Here is a 15,298-nt window from a genome sequence, read left to right as displayed (position 1 = left end):
CAGATGTCCCTCGGGGCTGCGCTTGGCCTGTGTCCTGGGCTGGCAGGGCCACGAGTCTGACCCCTCAAGGGACCATTCCTTTGTCCCCCAGTGGGGCAGGGCACAGTGTTCCTGGCAGGGGGCCTGGGATGACACATTCTACACCCATTCCTCCCTCTGGGGGCTCCCCGGGCTTCTCCCATCCTGGAGACACAGCCAAGGGAAGGGCACTCCCCGCCTCACCCTACCCACCCACGACAGCCCCTTCCGGCCTGGAGGTCATAGAAGCCAGGGCTGCAGCGGCCGCAGTCCCTTCCCATCACATGAGGCAGGCAGGGGCACTGGCCGGTCACTGGGTCACAGGTTCTCTGCTCACTGATGGAGCCCTCGGGGTGGCAGCCGCAGGCTGGGGACGGAAGCAGAAACGGTGTTGGGGAATTACCAGATCATCGATGCAAACTCTGGGGGTCCAGGAGAAGATGGGGGCCCACGGGGATGACTCACATTCAACCCAGGATCCTAAGCTTTTTCTGGAAAAAGACTCTAGGCCCGTGCTCAACTCTCAGCCCATTTCCTATGTCCTTGGAGAGACAGCCTAGAATCGTCAAGTGACAGATGCTCTTCTGAGCCGGCCCTGAACCCCAGTCGGCTGGAGAGAAGGCCAGAGACCCAGCAGGGAGTCATGGGTGGATCCAAGTGCCCACTGTTCTGGGTCTTGACCCTTCTCTCCTGGGCTCCACAGAACTCGGAGAAAGGGCTCTGGAGCGAGTAAGTTTGGGGGCGACGCCCAGCTTCTCCCTCCAGCACTTCCGGAGGCCTTCCACGGGCCGAGGCACGCCGTGGCCCTCTGCGGGGACCGGGGCTGAGTGCTAAAGGGAGAGGGAGAGCCTGATGGAAGCCCAGAGGCAGCACCGACGTGAGGGATGCTGTCCGCCACGGAGGACAGTCCTACGCACTAACTGTGGGGCTTGAGATAAGTGCGAAATTATCAAGGCAAAGAACGAACGAAAAAATCACAAGATTGGCCTTGATTAGATTGAGGCTGAGAGAGTCCTTGACCTTGGAGGAGAGCAAACCCTTAGACCTTCCAGACAAGAGAACAGAGAAGGTGAGGAATTTGCCTGAGGCTGCAAAGCCCCCCAGAGCTGCAGGCTGGGTGGGGTGGAGAGAGGTGCCCCGCAGGGCGGGGGGTGGGTGCTCACGCGTGCATCTGTCTACAGGCCGAGGGGCTAGGGCGTTCCCGTAGAAGCCGTCCTGACAGCGTTCGCAGTGGGCCCCGGTCGTGTGGTGCAGGCAACGCAGACAGTGGCCAGACAGGGAGTCGCAGTTGCCCACGGCGTTGGGGTCCACGTGCCCACTGCACTGGCACCGCCGGCAGGGCTGGGGGGCCCCAGAGAGCCCCAGAGGGTCCCCGAAGTAGCCATCATCACAGATCTCACAGCGTCGCCCTGGGGGGGAGGAGGGAGGGGGGAGGCTGTGTTCGGAGGAGCCAGCCCCAGGCACGAGGCTGCCGGGTCCCCAGGCGGGGAGGGTGGGCATCCCTCAGGTTTCCCTGTGCAGCAGAGCACAGTCCCAGGGCCAGGGCCCAGCTCAGCCATCAGCTGGCTGTGTGTCTTAGACCAGCCCTGGGGTCTCTCTGAACTCGGGCTCCTCATCTGCAAAGCGGGGACGATAAGGCCAGCCACGTCTGAGGGCTTGGTGAGGTTAAGTGTTCAACTTCCAGCCCAAGCTAAGTGCCCAGCAGAGGGGTGTCACCACCTCGTCCCTGTCATCACCCTCCTCAGCCTCACGGCCACGTGAGCACCCTCCCAGGGGGCTGTTCCCTCCATGCACAGCAGCGCCCTGCTCCCCCAAAATCCTTCCTTGGGCACATCTCAGCCTGGGCCAGACCCAACGTCTCAAACTATCCACACCCACTGAGAGGGTCGCCCTCATGTCTGCAGAGTGGGGGGAGTCAGGCACAGCCTGATGGCAGGATGGGGTACAGGGTCCCCAGGTGGGACCTGGCTCTGTCAGGTCTTGGGGCCCCCGCCCTGACCCCCCCACTCTGCGGCTGGCTGTAGGGAGCTGCTTCCAAAGCGCTCCCCAGCAAGGCCGGCCTTTGACGGGCCCGACGTGATGGGCTGTCCCGAGGCAGCCACAGTCACCACACACGCAATCAGGTGTCTGAGAACCTTGGCAACATTATGCCAAAACAAGCCAGACACAGAAGGACAAACACTGGAAGGTTCCACTCAGGTGAGGTCCCCGGAAGGGTCAAATGCAGAGACAGGAAGTAGGACGGTGCCTACGGGAGGGGGGCGGGGGTGGGCTGGAGGAGGCGGTGGGGGGCTGCTTGATGGGGACAGAGTCTCTGGGAAGATGAATTAGTTCTGGGGACGGATGGTGGGGACGGCAGGACAGCTGTGAATGTGCTTCACGCCGCCGAACCGTACACTCACGTGTGGCTGAACGGAGACTTTATGTTATACCTTTTTTGCCATAATTTAAAACATTATTAATGGAATATACAAAAAGAAAACACCAATTTACTGAGTTGTACACTCAGAGTGGGTGAATTGTCAGGTATGTGGACGATATCGCGAAAGATCTGTTAAAAAGAATCAGATGTCGAGGGTGGTTTGTCGAGGGTGGCCCTGGGTCCTGGACCACGCGCTGGGGGACCTTCTGCCTCATAGGACATCTGGCAACGTGTTTTAAAAACTGAAAGTTTGGGGCGCCTGGGGGGCTCAGTCGGTGAAGCATCTGCCTTCGGGTCAGGTCATGATCCCAGGAGTCCTGGGATCGAGCCCGGTGTCAGGTCCCTGCTCAGCAGGGGGCCTGCTTCTCCCTCTGCCTCTGCCTGCTGCTCCCCCGCTTGTGCTCTGTTTCTCTTTCTCTCTGTCTCTCTCGCTCTCTGACAAATAAGTAAATAAATAAATAAAAATAATAAAAGCTCAGAGTTTAATCAGAGGTTTTCCACCTTTACGGTGTGTCAGACTAGCCAGAGCACCTGTTATGCACGTGGATTCTTAGGGCCCATCTCGAGCTACCAGATCAGGCTCTATAGGGCCAGGGCTCAGACAGGGATTTTCAAAACCTCTCCTGGATATGCTCAATCGCTCCAGTTCCGCCAGGAGCCCACAGCAGCCTGGGGCGCTGGCCATGGCCCCAGAGGTCTGGCCTGCCACTCCGAAGCTGGGCCCTCCCCCATCTGTCACGCTCTGAACCCAGAACCCCACTCCTGGAGCCCAGCCAGAGGCAGGGCCCCAGGGTGTGAGCCACTCACCTCTCTGGCCCAGGGGGCAGTGGGTACACACCACCTCGCTGCTCTCTGGGATGGCTGTGCAGGCCGACCCTCCAGGGCACGGACAGGGCTGGCAGTCGTCGGCCTGGCCTGCGAACGGGTTGCCATAGAAACCTGGCAAGCAGCGCTCACAGGACGGGCCCTCGGTGTGATGGCCGCACTGGCAGATCCCTGAGGGGTGAGACAAGCACCTGGTGACGAGACCACCTGAGCCCGGAAGGCTCCAGAGACAGGGGCGTCTTGGTGGCAGAGGTCACAGAGCACAACCCCAGCAGAACTGGGGTGGTAACCTTCTAAGTGGGGGGCAGCACAGCCTGGGGAGAAAAAGTCTACCACTTCCTGACCGTGTGGAGCTGGGAAACCCATCTAACACCTGGTGCCTCAGTGTTCACCCCTGCAAGATGGACACAACAGGGGCTCTGGCCTCGGGGGTTTTCGTCCGCGCGTAGCCAGAGCGCCCCGCACAGTCGCTGGCTCAGAGTGACCTGGGCTGCGATCAGTGGTATCCTGTATTCCAACACCTATCAGTGAACCAACAGATGGCCCACCCATGTCTGCCCTCAGGCTTTTCCTGCCCTTCCTCTGCGTTCTCTGAACCTCGGGGGCCAAAAGCAAGAATGACGCAGACCCAGGAGTCTGTTCCCGACAGGAGTTTGCAAGGGCACTCCCCATGTATGGGGTCTGCAGGTTCCAGGAGGCGGCCTGGTCTCATGGAGCAGACCCCTGCCCCCTGGCTGGTCATGCTGGCGGGGGTGTGCAAACCCCCCTTCTCCAGCACCTGCAGTCCGCTCAGAGCCTGTGCTTTGGGGAAGGGAGGCTCGGCGGCCAGGGACTGAGGGAGTCTGGCGGAGAGGGGCTCCGTGATGCGAGACCCCCACTTCCAGGAGGCCCGGCCGCACCTGGGGGCGGAGGGGGGTAGTGGGGCACAGAGGGAACTCAGGATGGACAATCCAGGGGGCACCATTATGGCTGCGCTGCTTTCTGGGGGCCCTGCCTTGGCCCAGACCCAGGCGCTCACTCCTCTCTCTATCCAGTGTGAGCAGCAGTGGCTGCTCTGCCCATCAGCCAGGTGAGGACTCGCCCAAATAGGGCAGCAGGTCATGGCGCGGCCAAGGGCTCTGAGGGGTGACAGACCGGCCGTGCCACGCTCCTCGGCAGGGGCTGCGTGGAGCAGCGCACGGCAGGATGGGGGGGCCTCGTCGGGGCTCGGTGAGTGACTCCCGCCACGGCAAACCACGGGAGGCCGCCCCTCGTGTGCAGCACGTGCCTGTCCCCGCCCGCGCGTCTGCTGATTCCCAGGCTGCGGTCCTTTGTCGGCTCCAGCACAATTATTTCCCTTCTCAGAGACCCCCGTCACTTGCTCCAGGACGGCATCGGGGCACAGACCCTCCCACTTCCGGGGTGAGAGGCCCTGCGTGCGGAGAGAGACCCCATCCAGCCCCTCGTGCCTGGTGACCTCGGTCGAGGGCTCCCTCGGGCTTCCTCCTACAGGTGTGGCTCTGGCAGTGAACCTGTGGCAGGAGCAGCTCTGCCACCTACCTGCCAGCGGCCTCCCTGCACCCTGGGTCCCTCGCCTGTAAGACGGGACCCATAGGAAGGTCCCCGGACGTGGAGGACCCTGATGACACCATCTCGTGAGTCCCGCTCTTGGGGAAGGCTTGTGTATGCACAGAGCCGACCCTGATCAGGTCGTCGGCTGCGCCGGGAGTCGCCCCAGGGCCCTGTGGATGGGGTGTCGGGACTCACCTGTGTGGGGGTCACAGGTGCCGTGCTGGTTGCAGGTGCAGGGGACACAGTCAGTATAGGGACCCCCCCGTGGGATCTCCCTCGTGTACCCTGGAGCACAGGACTCACAGAACTGGCCTGCGTACCCCTTGGGACACGAGCAGGTCTCCACCCACGAGGCTGGCGGGGAGAGCCCCCGCTGGGCGGATGTGAGCCGGACCTCGGTCAGGAACACCTGGCCTGCAGAAGGACGACAGAGAGGAAGAGGGTTACAGGCACACGTTTCCCTGCTAAGACCTTCCTGTTCACATCCGTAATAGGCGGAGGATTACCGACCCACATACAGAAAGGCGGTCTATGAGTCAATTGCAATTAAAAAAAAAAAAAAAAGTAAAAGGGCAAAGGAAAAAGAGGGTGATTTTCAGAACAAAAAATGGATATGGCTGGGAATTTAATGAAAGACATTCATTCTCACAGGTTATTAAAGACAGGTAAATTTAAACGACAAGGATACCATTCACGACTCTCAGCTTGGTTAGCATCGGAAGATCAATGACCGGTGGGGCGCCTGGTGGCTCAGCCAGCTAAGCATCTTAGCTCAGGTCATGATCTCAGGGTCCTGGGATCGAGTCCCGTGAGCCCTACATCAGGCTCCACACTCAGTGAGTCCGCTTCTCCCTCTCCTTCTGCTGCCCCGCCCCCCCCCCCCCCCCCGCTCATGTTCGCTCTCTCAAAATAAATAAAATCTTTCACAAAAATAAAGATCAACGACAGGGAGAGCTGGTGTGGGGAACTCATGCTCAGGGATATAGAACTATATTAGGAGGTTAGGTTTCTAGTGAAGCAGGAGAGCCCCTATCAGACCAATCTCCCCCCAGAAAACAACTAGAATCTTGGGGCAAAATATAACAACAACGATCCATCAACATTGGAGAAGGACCAGACCATCAACCATGGAGCTCTTCCCTGTCCTCGGCCGTGCTGTGTGCATAGTGTGCATAGTGAAAACCAGAACCCACTTCAATGTCTAGGGATGGGGGGATGGTTGAACTCTGCGGAGCATCGATACCACAGAACTATATGGAGCGGCCGGACAGCCAGTCTTTTCTACGTATAAGACAAGTCACGGCCGCCAGGACACATCGTTAGCTAAAAAAAGCAAGAGCATGGAGAGCGATGGCCCAGAACATCCTCAGTGGGAAGAGGAGGTCTGGGGCTGGGTTTCGGTGGGGAGAGACAGTCGCTGTATCCCCCTGCCTCTTCGGTCTGCCCTGGCACCCAGCACTGGCCTAGTCCAAGTCGGTGTTCTGTGAACATCTGATAACTGAAGGCTGAGTGGCAGAAATGAAATTCCTATAAGGAGGCCCAGCACGGTGACCTGGGGAGCAGGGAGGTTTTGGGGAGTGAGGGCAAGGACGGTGAGGATGAGGCTCCGAAAGGAACAAGGGAGCTGAGACAGGAGGAGCTGGGTTACACCCCAAGCCTGGGCTGGACGGGGCCCTGGAAGTCAAAGTTTCCCAAAAGGAGCCCGTCACCCCCCTAGAAGCAACTCTGTGGCTGTTGTGGTGGTCACAAGTATGGGGAGACAAGGACCAGAGCTATCAGACAACTGACATGAGGAGAAACTCCCCCCGTGACTCTCAAAGGTCTGGCTGGGTTCCGAAAGGGGCAGGGAGGCCCCTCTGCGAACATGTGAGCCCAGACCCCAACTCCATTTTATTTTATTTATTCATTTGACAAAAGGAGAGACACAGCGAGAGAGGGAACACAAGCAGGGGGAGTGGGAGAGGGAGAAGCAGGCTTCCTGCCGAGCGGGGAGCCCGATGCAGGGCTCGATCCCAGGACCCCGGGATCATGACCTGAGCTGAAGGCAGACGCTTAACGACGGAGCCATCCAGGTGCCCCCCAACTCCATTTTAAACATAAGCACAAGTAAGTCCGCCTGGGGACGGCCGATCCTGACCCTGGTTTTTATTCTCCCGTCAACCACACACGCCCCCATGTCAGAATTTCCCTGTTCGCCACACATGCAAACGGCTCCCGGGCTTCGGTTTCTCCGACACGCACACTTATTCATCCCCCTGAGTGGGGGAAACTCTGATTACCTCCTTCTGTTGCCCAGTGTGGTCGTCTGAGCTCTAACCCCTTGGAAATCAATGATCACTTTCGTATGTCACTTACTTTCCTTTTATTTGCTCTGTAGATCACAACCAGGACACTATATGGGTTTCAAAAAGTTGTGTCTAGGTTATAATCTCTCCACGTTTCCCTTCTGCACAGTAAAGGGGTGTTTCACGTGAGACGCCTCTTCTAAACGGGGGTACTGGAGATGTCCAGTCTAGGCACATACAGGTATGGGTGCGGGGTGGGGGGGAGAGGGGAGAGTACATTAAAGAGAGAGGGAGGAGCCAGGACGTCAGCGGACCATCAGGATGATCACCGTGTGAGCAGGGTGAGAAATCCCTCTGGAAGCTGGGTCCTGACCCAGCCCCCACTCGGAGAACGTTCAGAAGGCAGATCGCGCCCAGGACGGCTTAGATGCAAATACCAGCAATGACCAGCAGGAAGCGCCAACTCTGGGATCCTCACCTGCACCCTGCCTCCCCCCCAGCCCAGCACCCACAGAAGCCCCTCGGAGTCCCGCCTTCCGGCAGTGGTGGCCTCCGCCATGGCCTGATGACACCCAACGGTTCTTGGCTGCTTTGTGACCACACGTCTGTCTCTTAGAGCTGTCCACCCTCGGGCCCCTCACCTGTCCAGCCCCTGCCTCTGACCTCAGGGTCCACCCTCTGGGCCCTTCCCAGTTCCATGACCTTGGGTGAGCGTCTGACTCCTCTGACCTTCAGATGTCTTTGTGGTAAAACGGGGGTGGTAGCTGTCCACTGTGGGGACTCGGCAAGGCCAGGCACAAAGGAGCCCCGGGGCCCAGCTGGTCCTGGGGACGGGGGTGGGGGGGGGCTGTCCTTATCATTACTGACCAGAAGGGCCTGGACCGCGGCCGCCGGCCCGGATGCGCAGAGCCGTCAGATTGGCGAGCAGCCGCTGGAAGTGGAAGGGGGGCAGCGGAGGGTCCGCGTCCTCGGAGGTCTCCTGCAACCTGGCAGGGGCGCGGGTCAAACCGGAAGCCGAGGCTGGAGGTAGGCGTGGAGAGGGTGGGAGCCCCCAGACCACAGGAGGACCCAAGTGCGCCCAGACCTCAGGGGCCACCCTGACTGCCCATCCCCCGCCTCTCAGGACACACCAGGACACTTACCTGAACCCGAGCCGCACCTCCCTGGGCTGGCCGGAGTCTGGGGGCCCGGAGAGGCCGGAGTGCTGCAGAGTCAGGGCCAGGCCCGCCCCTTCCAGCCTCAGCTGCACGGGGGGCAGGGAGCCCCCGGGAGGGACCCGGAAGGTCAGTGTGAGCGGCTGTCCGTAGCTGAACCGCTGGTCTCCCAGGAACTTCTCTGAAGACAAGAGGAAGGCTTGCGTCACGTAATTAGCTTGATTTTAAAGATTGTAAGTGTCTACGGGGTATTGATTTTATTGACAATTAAATATTCAGACAAGATAAAGTGACAGCAGGGAGAAAGCCGAAGGCTCCCTGGACAGGAGACGCTGAGGCTGGCCGCCCCCAACCCTCCCCAACCCCCCGCAGGCCAGCCTCATGTCCCCGTGTCCCTGTAGTAACACAGGGCCCCATGCCTGGCTTACTGCTCTGCTGTCACTATCTTGAGCTTGGGTTTTATAAGTGAAGTCTGATGGGACAATGGAGTCTCTGGGGGCAGAGCAGACACGTGCGTCATGCACAGTGGTGGCATCCTACCGTCCCCTTCCCCATTCGTGCTCACAATACCCCACCAGCACATTCTGGTGGCCCCATGCTGGGGGAGCTTAGTGAGGCCCAGAGCATGTATGAGGTAAGCCCACTGCACGTGTGGCCAAGGGGTGCCGACCGCCCCAAGGCCACGCTTCCCACGGGCCTCAGAACACGCTTCGAGCACAGAGAAGGTGGTGGAATCCTAAGAAACACGGAGGACCAGGGGCCCTATCATGGCCTTTGAACTCGGGCTATTTTTCCGTATCTTTCAACTGCTTCAGCTGAAAAACCCCCATGTGGCAGGAAAGGGCCCCTCCCTGCCTGTCTCCCTCCGCACGCGCCCCCCCCTCCCCCCGCCTCAGCAACCAGCCGGAGGCAGAGCGGCTTGGGAGATCGGGGTGTGCATCAAGACATGAAATAAAACTGGTTGAGTCCGTCCACCTGCCTTGCCCACTGCACCGTGCCCAGTGCCCAGCACAGGACCCAGCAAATACCTCTTAAGCAAAAAACTCTTTTTTCTTAAGCCTGTCAACAAAGCAGCCACGGAGTACAGTGTGTTTTGTGCTCTCCGGCCTCTGAGCTTGGAGCACCTGTCCCCGGACGGGGGTCCTGTGACTTTCGCTTCCTGCCAGGTGCCGTGTCCACAGAGCAAGCCAGACATCGGGGCACCATCGCTCTGGCCCTTCTTGGAGAGGGAGGTCAAGGGCAGGACTGGGGCAGGGGAGCCAGTGGACCCGGAATCTGGCCACAGGAGAGGCCAGATTCCAGGTCTGGTACAGCTCCCAGGAGGCCAAAGTTGCCTTACTGTGGGTAAGTTCAGAATAATATAGAACTTCTTGCTTCTGCAAGAATCCCAGGACCCTGGGCGGAGGGTGCCCTGGCCTGGCGGGGTGAGAGGCTGATGGGAGGTGTACGGGGATTTCTGGGGCCTGGGGGGGCCTGGTGGCAAGGCCTTGATCAGAAAGCGGGGGGGTTGGCACATACCTGGTAGAGTGAGTTCTTCCTCGTGTTCTGGATTCAGGAGGAGTCCCCTCGGGCTCCATCGCATGGGATGCTCCGGGCCCCCCACACTTCCCTTCCGCCAGCCCTCAGCTCCTGGATGTCAAACGCACATGCACGTGTGGGGCTCTGAAGGGTGGCCTCCATCCCCTCCCTCTTCACACCACCTTTCCCTGGGGGGGCCCACGGATAGCCCCCAGAGGCCTGGGTGCGGGGAGGTGGAGAGTGTTCTAGAGACAGGTGGGGGTTGGGAGGGCGGTGAGAGCCAGCTGGTGCTAGCAGCGGCTCCGTGTTGCCCACAGCCAGCCAGCTCAGACCCTCGCCCCAGAGTCAGGATGGGGGTCTCCGGGAGGGAAGGAGCCCCCGGAAAAGTGGGAAAACTGAGGGTCCCAGCTCTGTTTTGGGCAAGGGGAGACCTCTAAGCCTGCCTGGCCCCTTCAGGGGGTCCTGAATACAATAGGAAGACACAATCTGGAGACCCCGGCACAGGGCACTGGGCCATCGGGATGGTCTCTAACAGTACTGGACTTGACCTCATCTTCAAGTCTTCAGAGAACTTCCTCACCCTGGACCTCACCCCACCTGTCCTTTGAGAAGCCTGTGTCATTAGCCCCCACTGCGCTGAGGGAGGCCACCTGGTTAGGAAGTGGTCAAGCTGGGATGAGAACCCAGACCTTCCTATCCCCTGTCCTGTCCACCCTCCCTTTGGCGATGGCAATACACCAAGCAGAGTCCGGCACAGAGCAAATGACCTCAAGGGAGCGGCTGGGAAGGGGGTGGAGGTCCGACCCCCCGGGGCAAAGGAGGGCAGAGGAGGGCGGGATGAAGGCCAAGAGGTCAGAAAGAGGAGGTCTGCAGCTCTCCGGTGCTAGACTAGCTTCTGCTCTCACTGGCTGCGTGCCCCTGGGCAGTTACATCACCTCTCTGAAGCTGGCTCCTGATCTGCAAAACGGGGACAGTGGAGTACTTCTGGCCCTGGTGACAGTTCTCGAAGTTGGCCTGAAGACCCCAGGAGATGCCTGAGACTCTTTCAGGGGACCCACGAGCTCGAGCTACCGTCTAGTAACACTAAGATGAAATCTGCATCTTTCATGCTGTGTCTGACACATGGTGGAATTTTCCAGAAACTACAAGTCATGTGCTATCGCAGCAGACTGAGCTCTACTCATCCATCTGTAAGGAGATGTGCGGAAGCTGATGAATACACTCCCCTGTTTTTGTCTTTTTGAAAAAGCCCTCTGTTTCACAGGCTCATATCATTCTGTTACACACTTATTCCAGTCATTTTTTAAAAGATGTTTTATTTATTTATTTGACAGAGACAGAGATCACAAGTAGGCAGAGAGGCAGGCAGAAGAGAGGAAAGGAAGCAGGCTCCCTGCTGAGCAGAGGGCCCGATGCGGGGCTTGATCCCAGGACCCTGGGATCACAACCTGAGCCGAAGGCAGAGGCTTTAACCTACTGAGCCACCCAGGTGCCCCTCCAGTCATTTTTAAGTAAATTAATATATGACTATTTTAAAATTACTGTTGTCATTTCTAGTACAGAAAACACCCACGCTAACTACCACGTAAAGGACACTGCTGGGAGGTCCTCAGTTATGTTCAAGAGCATGAAGGGAATGGGGAGCAAAACAAGTTCGAGATTGTGGCCTCAGGGTCACAGTGAGGTACAAGAGATACTGAGAAAGACGTGCCAAACCCAGCGCCTGGCTCAACCTGAGAGCAGAAAATGGTTTTGTTCTTAGGATCTATAAAATGAGTCCTGTCTGATGCTAACATCCTAGACCCCTGCCAGGGGACTGCAAGGTGGGACCCCATCTCCAGCCTGCTTTCTGCGCAGTGTCCAGCAGAGGGCGCACTGCCTCCGCGTCTGGGGCGCCCAGGGCTGACACCGTCTCCTGCCTGGTGGAGATTCAGGAGTGGGGGGGCTTCTGTGGGGCACTGCAGGGGTCCCCACAGGCTCTGATTAAATGCTGAGCTCCATCGCCCTCTAACTCCAAAGCCACACAGGCACACACCTGCCGTTGGGGACCCAGGGCACCATGGTACCCCCGGACCCTGTCCCGGACAGAAGGCTGGCAAGGCAGCCGAGAGCAAAACTCAGGAGCTGACAAACCTGGGTGGCAACCACTGAATTCTGTGGCCTGCCTTTTCTGGGCCTCAGCTGTCTGACTGGTAAAATGGGAATAACAGTACCTACCTTCCCAGGTCCGTGGGTTCCATGATATAAGGAGCTCAGCACCGTGCCTGGCACACGGCCGGGGGTCAGGGAATGGAGTCCGGGGACTGAGTGTGAATCCCCAGCACGGGGCGTGGGGGGAACACAACTGATTAGGAACTCCCCCACAGGGTCTAAAGGCTGCCACCTCCCCAGCTCCCAACCCTGCTGGAGGCTAGGCAGGGAGCCGAGGGGTGCAGGTAGATACCGGGGAGCGCTGAAGGGTGCTGCACAGGGGCACATCTTGTGTGGCCTGTATGTGTGAACCCGGGAGGGGAGACGCCTCCCCTTTCCCACTCCCACCCGTAGCCCCGCCCACAACAGCCCACCCCACGTTCTACCTGACAGCTTGCCCCACCTGGGCGGGGAGCAGGCAGACCCCTGGGAGGTGGCTGTGGGGGGATGGGAGGCGCTTCCTACCCTGGCGGAGGTCTGAGAGGATGTGGTGCTCCCGAAACTGGGCAGCGGCCGCACACACCTTGGAGTGGCCGAAGCAGAAGCAGCTGGCGCAGCCGGCGGGGTTGTGCTGCTGTAGGCTGAAGGTCCCGGGGCGGCACCTGAAAGCAGCGCATGGCCCCCCCGGTGGGGGGCGGTGGTGGTGAGTCAGGGAGGTTCAGGGGATCTTAACTAGGTCAAGGTGAGTCAGCATCACTGGGGAAACTTCAAAAAATATGTGTATAGTTTTCAGATTTACAAGAGTTGCAGAGATCACGCAGAGAGCTCCCCTGGCCTCGTCGCCAACTTTCCCTAATGTCAACGACTTTGCCAGGGTGCCCTTAACTGGGCCAAGAAAGTCTCGTTAGTTCACGTTATTTACTTAACTCCAGACTTGACTAAGTCAGAACTCTGCCCTTTGCCCACCAATGCTGTTTTTTCTGGCCCGGACCTGATCCAGGACCACGCCGCCTCCTCTGGTCCACGCAGCATTCTTGTCGTTCATGACCTTGACGGTTCTGAAGGGTAGTGGTCAGATGTTTTGTAGAATGCCCCCAGTTCGGGTTTCTCTGATGCAGTCTCATGATTACACTGGGGGCATGGGTTTGGGGAAGAAATAGAGGCGAAGTGTCCTTCTCGTCACATCACTGGGGTAAATGCTGCCCCTGTGCCATCACCAGGAGTGTTAACCTCCACAGCCCGGTCAAGGCTGTTGGCCTCCCGGTGCACTCCTGCACCACGGAAAAGGAAGTCACTAAGGGCAGCCGGCAGCAGCCGGAGTTACACCCCATCCCCAGGAGGCCGGGAGGTATTAAAGACTTGTGGATACACTTTGCGGCCACCACCGTAATTACAAAATATTTTGCGGGGGAGAAACCTGGGGCTATGCAAATATCCTGTTTCTCCTGAAAATTCTGCCCACTCGATCAGGTGGCTCTTGCCCACTGAGACCTTGACTGTGAAATTAGAACTGATTTCCTATTTTCCCCCCTTTCTTCTAGATTTATCATTTGGAATCCTTTTGCTGGGAAGCTTTGTCCTTTCGTCCTGGTGTTCTCTATTTCCCCCATCCCGGCATCTGTTTGTATCAGTGAGGACTCGCAGGTATCTATCTGATTCTTTGGGTCATAATCCAATACCGTCATTATTTATTTTGTCATTCAGACTGGTTCCAGCTTTAGGGAGCTCCTCCAGGTTGGGTTTGCATCCTTTTGACACAGACCCCCATCTTGGTTTAGAGTTTTCTTCTGTTTGTTTTCATCTGGTTTTGCTTTTAATGAAGTACTTCCTTGCTCTCTGTGATGACCAGACACCCTGGGCGCATCTGGCACGGTCCCTGCCCCAGCCCCGGAATCAGCTGTTTCTCCAAGGAGCCCTGGAGACACAAACACAGATTCCGGGTCTCCGCCTGGGGCCCCGCGAGAGCCCACCAGGGCGGAGGAATCGGATTCGTCCGGAGCTGTCGATGACCCCTGAGGCCCAGCCAGCTCTGAGGAACACATCTCATCAAGCCTCCCCATTTCACAAACGGGCAAAGTGAGGCCCAGAGGGAGGACCCCCTCAAGGCGCAATGCTGGTTGGGGGGCAGAACTGCGGGAGAAGGGGTCCGGTTCCCGACTCCTCTGTTTCCTCCCCTGGGGGATCTCAGCGAAGGAAATCCCGCAGGGAGCCGAGCCTCGACTCCAGGGCCTGCAGGTCACACGCGGACGAGGTGAGGGGGTGGCCTGGGGCTGACCTAGGTGAGTCAAGGCCGGGGCCAGCCATGGCTTTGGGACCGGCTTCCTCTGAATCGGCAGAGGCCCGGCGCGCCCCGGCGAAGGTCGAGTCCACAGTATAGTGCCGTGTCAGAGGTTTCCCACACAGGTCTGCGGCCAGAGAATCAAAGAGCCCCAGACAGACCCTGAGCTGGCTGCTTCAGAGATCAGAGCCAAGGCCAGGAAGAGGAGACGGTGTGCGCCCATGGAAGTAAACCCACATTTGTCCGCCAGCCCCCCGTGGCTTGGAGCTAGGAGGCCCTCTGAACACACAGAAGAAGTTGAAGGACCATGTGATTTGGAAAAGTAATCCTGCCTCGTGGAACTTCAGACGCTCCATCTGCACCTCGAGAGGATGACAAAGGTGGCGAAGAGGCTGGAATCCCAGCTCCGCGGGCAGGAGGCCCCGGGAGCAGGGCCGGGAGGGTTCTGAGGTTATAGTAGGGCTCGTGCGAAAGACTCCTGTGCTCCACCGGTGACGTCCGCCCGGGGCGCGAGCGGGGAGGGCACGGCTGGAGTATCAGGGATTTGCCATCCCCGGAGTAGAGAATCTCTAACCTTTCCGGTTCTTTCGTTTTCAGATGTAAAAGAAAAATGGCTATCACGGCTCCTAACCATGCCGGGGGGGCGGGGTGAGGTCACGGCTCATAACCATCAGTGGGGGGGGGGGGGTGTCACGGCTATCACGGCTCATAACTATCAGTGGGGGGGGGGGTCCAAGTACAAACAGTGCGGGGCGCCCGGGTGGCTCAGCAGGTCATGCGCCCGACTCTTGGTTTTGGCTCAGGTCCTGATATCAGCGCCATGAGATCGAGCCCCAGGTCCGGCTCTGTGCTGAGCGCAGAGTCTGCGTCAGACTCTCTCTTCCTCTCCCTCTGCCCCTCCCACCCGTGCGCTCCCAGCAAGCGGGGGGTCGGGTCGGCTCGCCCACCTGTCGCACAGGTAGCCTTCCACGTTCTCCTTGCAGGGGCAGCGTCCGCTGTGGGGGTCACAGGTGCCCAGGCTGCCGGCTTCACTGCAGGCACACGGTCTGCCAAGGAGACAGGACAGCAGGAACGTATCTGATGAGCAAGCCCAGAGTGAGGACAGCCCGTCCTCCTG

At 58.9% G+C, this 15,298-nt stretch overlaps 1 protein-coding gene across 2 annotated transcripts in view; it reads right to left on the bottom strand.

The window, feature by feature from the left end:
* LAMC3 (laminin subunit gamma 3) overlaps positions 1–15,298 on the bottom strand; it is a gene marked incomplete at its 5' end in the record, with an annotated part of 54,725 nt that overhangs the window by 14,647 nt on the left and 24,780 nt on the right. For both annotated transcript variants that reach the window (XM_080820700.1, XM_080820701.1), the window contains 9 exons: positions 232–385; positions 1,182–1,427; positions 3,248–3,436; positions 5,012–5,230; positions 7,969–8,087; positions 8,244–8,436; positions 9,774–9,884; positions 12,429–12,565; positions 15,129–15,227. In XM_080820700.1, coding sequence (XP_080676826.1) covers positions 232–385; positions 1,182–1,427; positions 3,248–3,436; positions 5,012–5,230; positions 7,969–8,087; positions 8,244–8,436; positions 9,774–9,884; positions 12,429–12,565; positions 15,129–15,227 — 1,467 coding nt within the window. The remainder of the gene's footprint in view (positions 1–231; positions 386–1,181; positions 1,428–3,247; positions 3,437–5,011; positions 5,231–7,968; positions 8,088–8,243; positions 8,437–9,773; positions 9,885–12,428; positions 12,566–15,128; positions 15,228–15,298) is intronic.

The sequence above is a fragment of the Martes martes genome, assembly GCF_963455335.1.
Source record: "Martes martes genome assembly, chromosome: 12".
Taxonomy (NCBI): domain Eukaryota; kingdom Metazoa; phylum Chordata; class Mammalia; order Carnivora; family Mustelidae; genus Martes; species Martes martes.
Note: the sequence above shows the minus strand (reverse complement) of the source record. Positions and strands in the feature narration are given on the sequence as shown.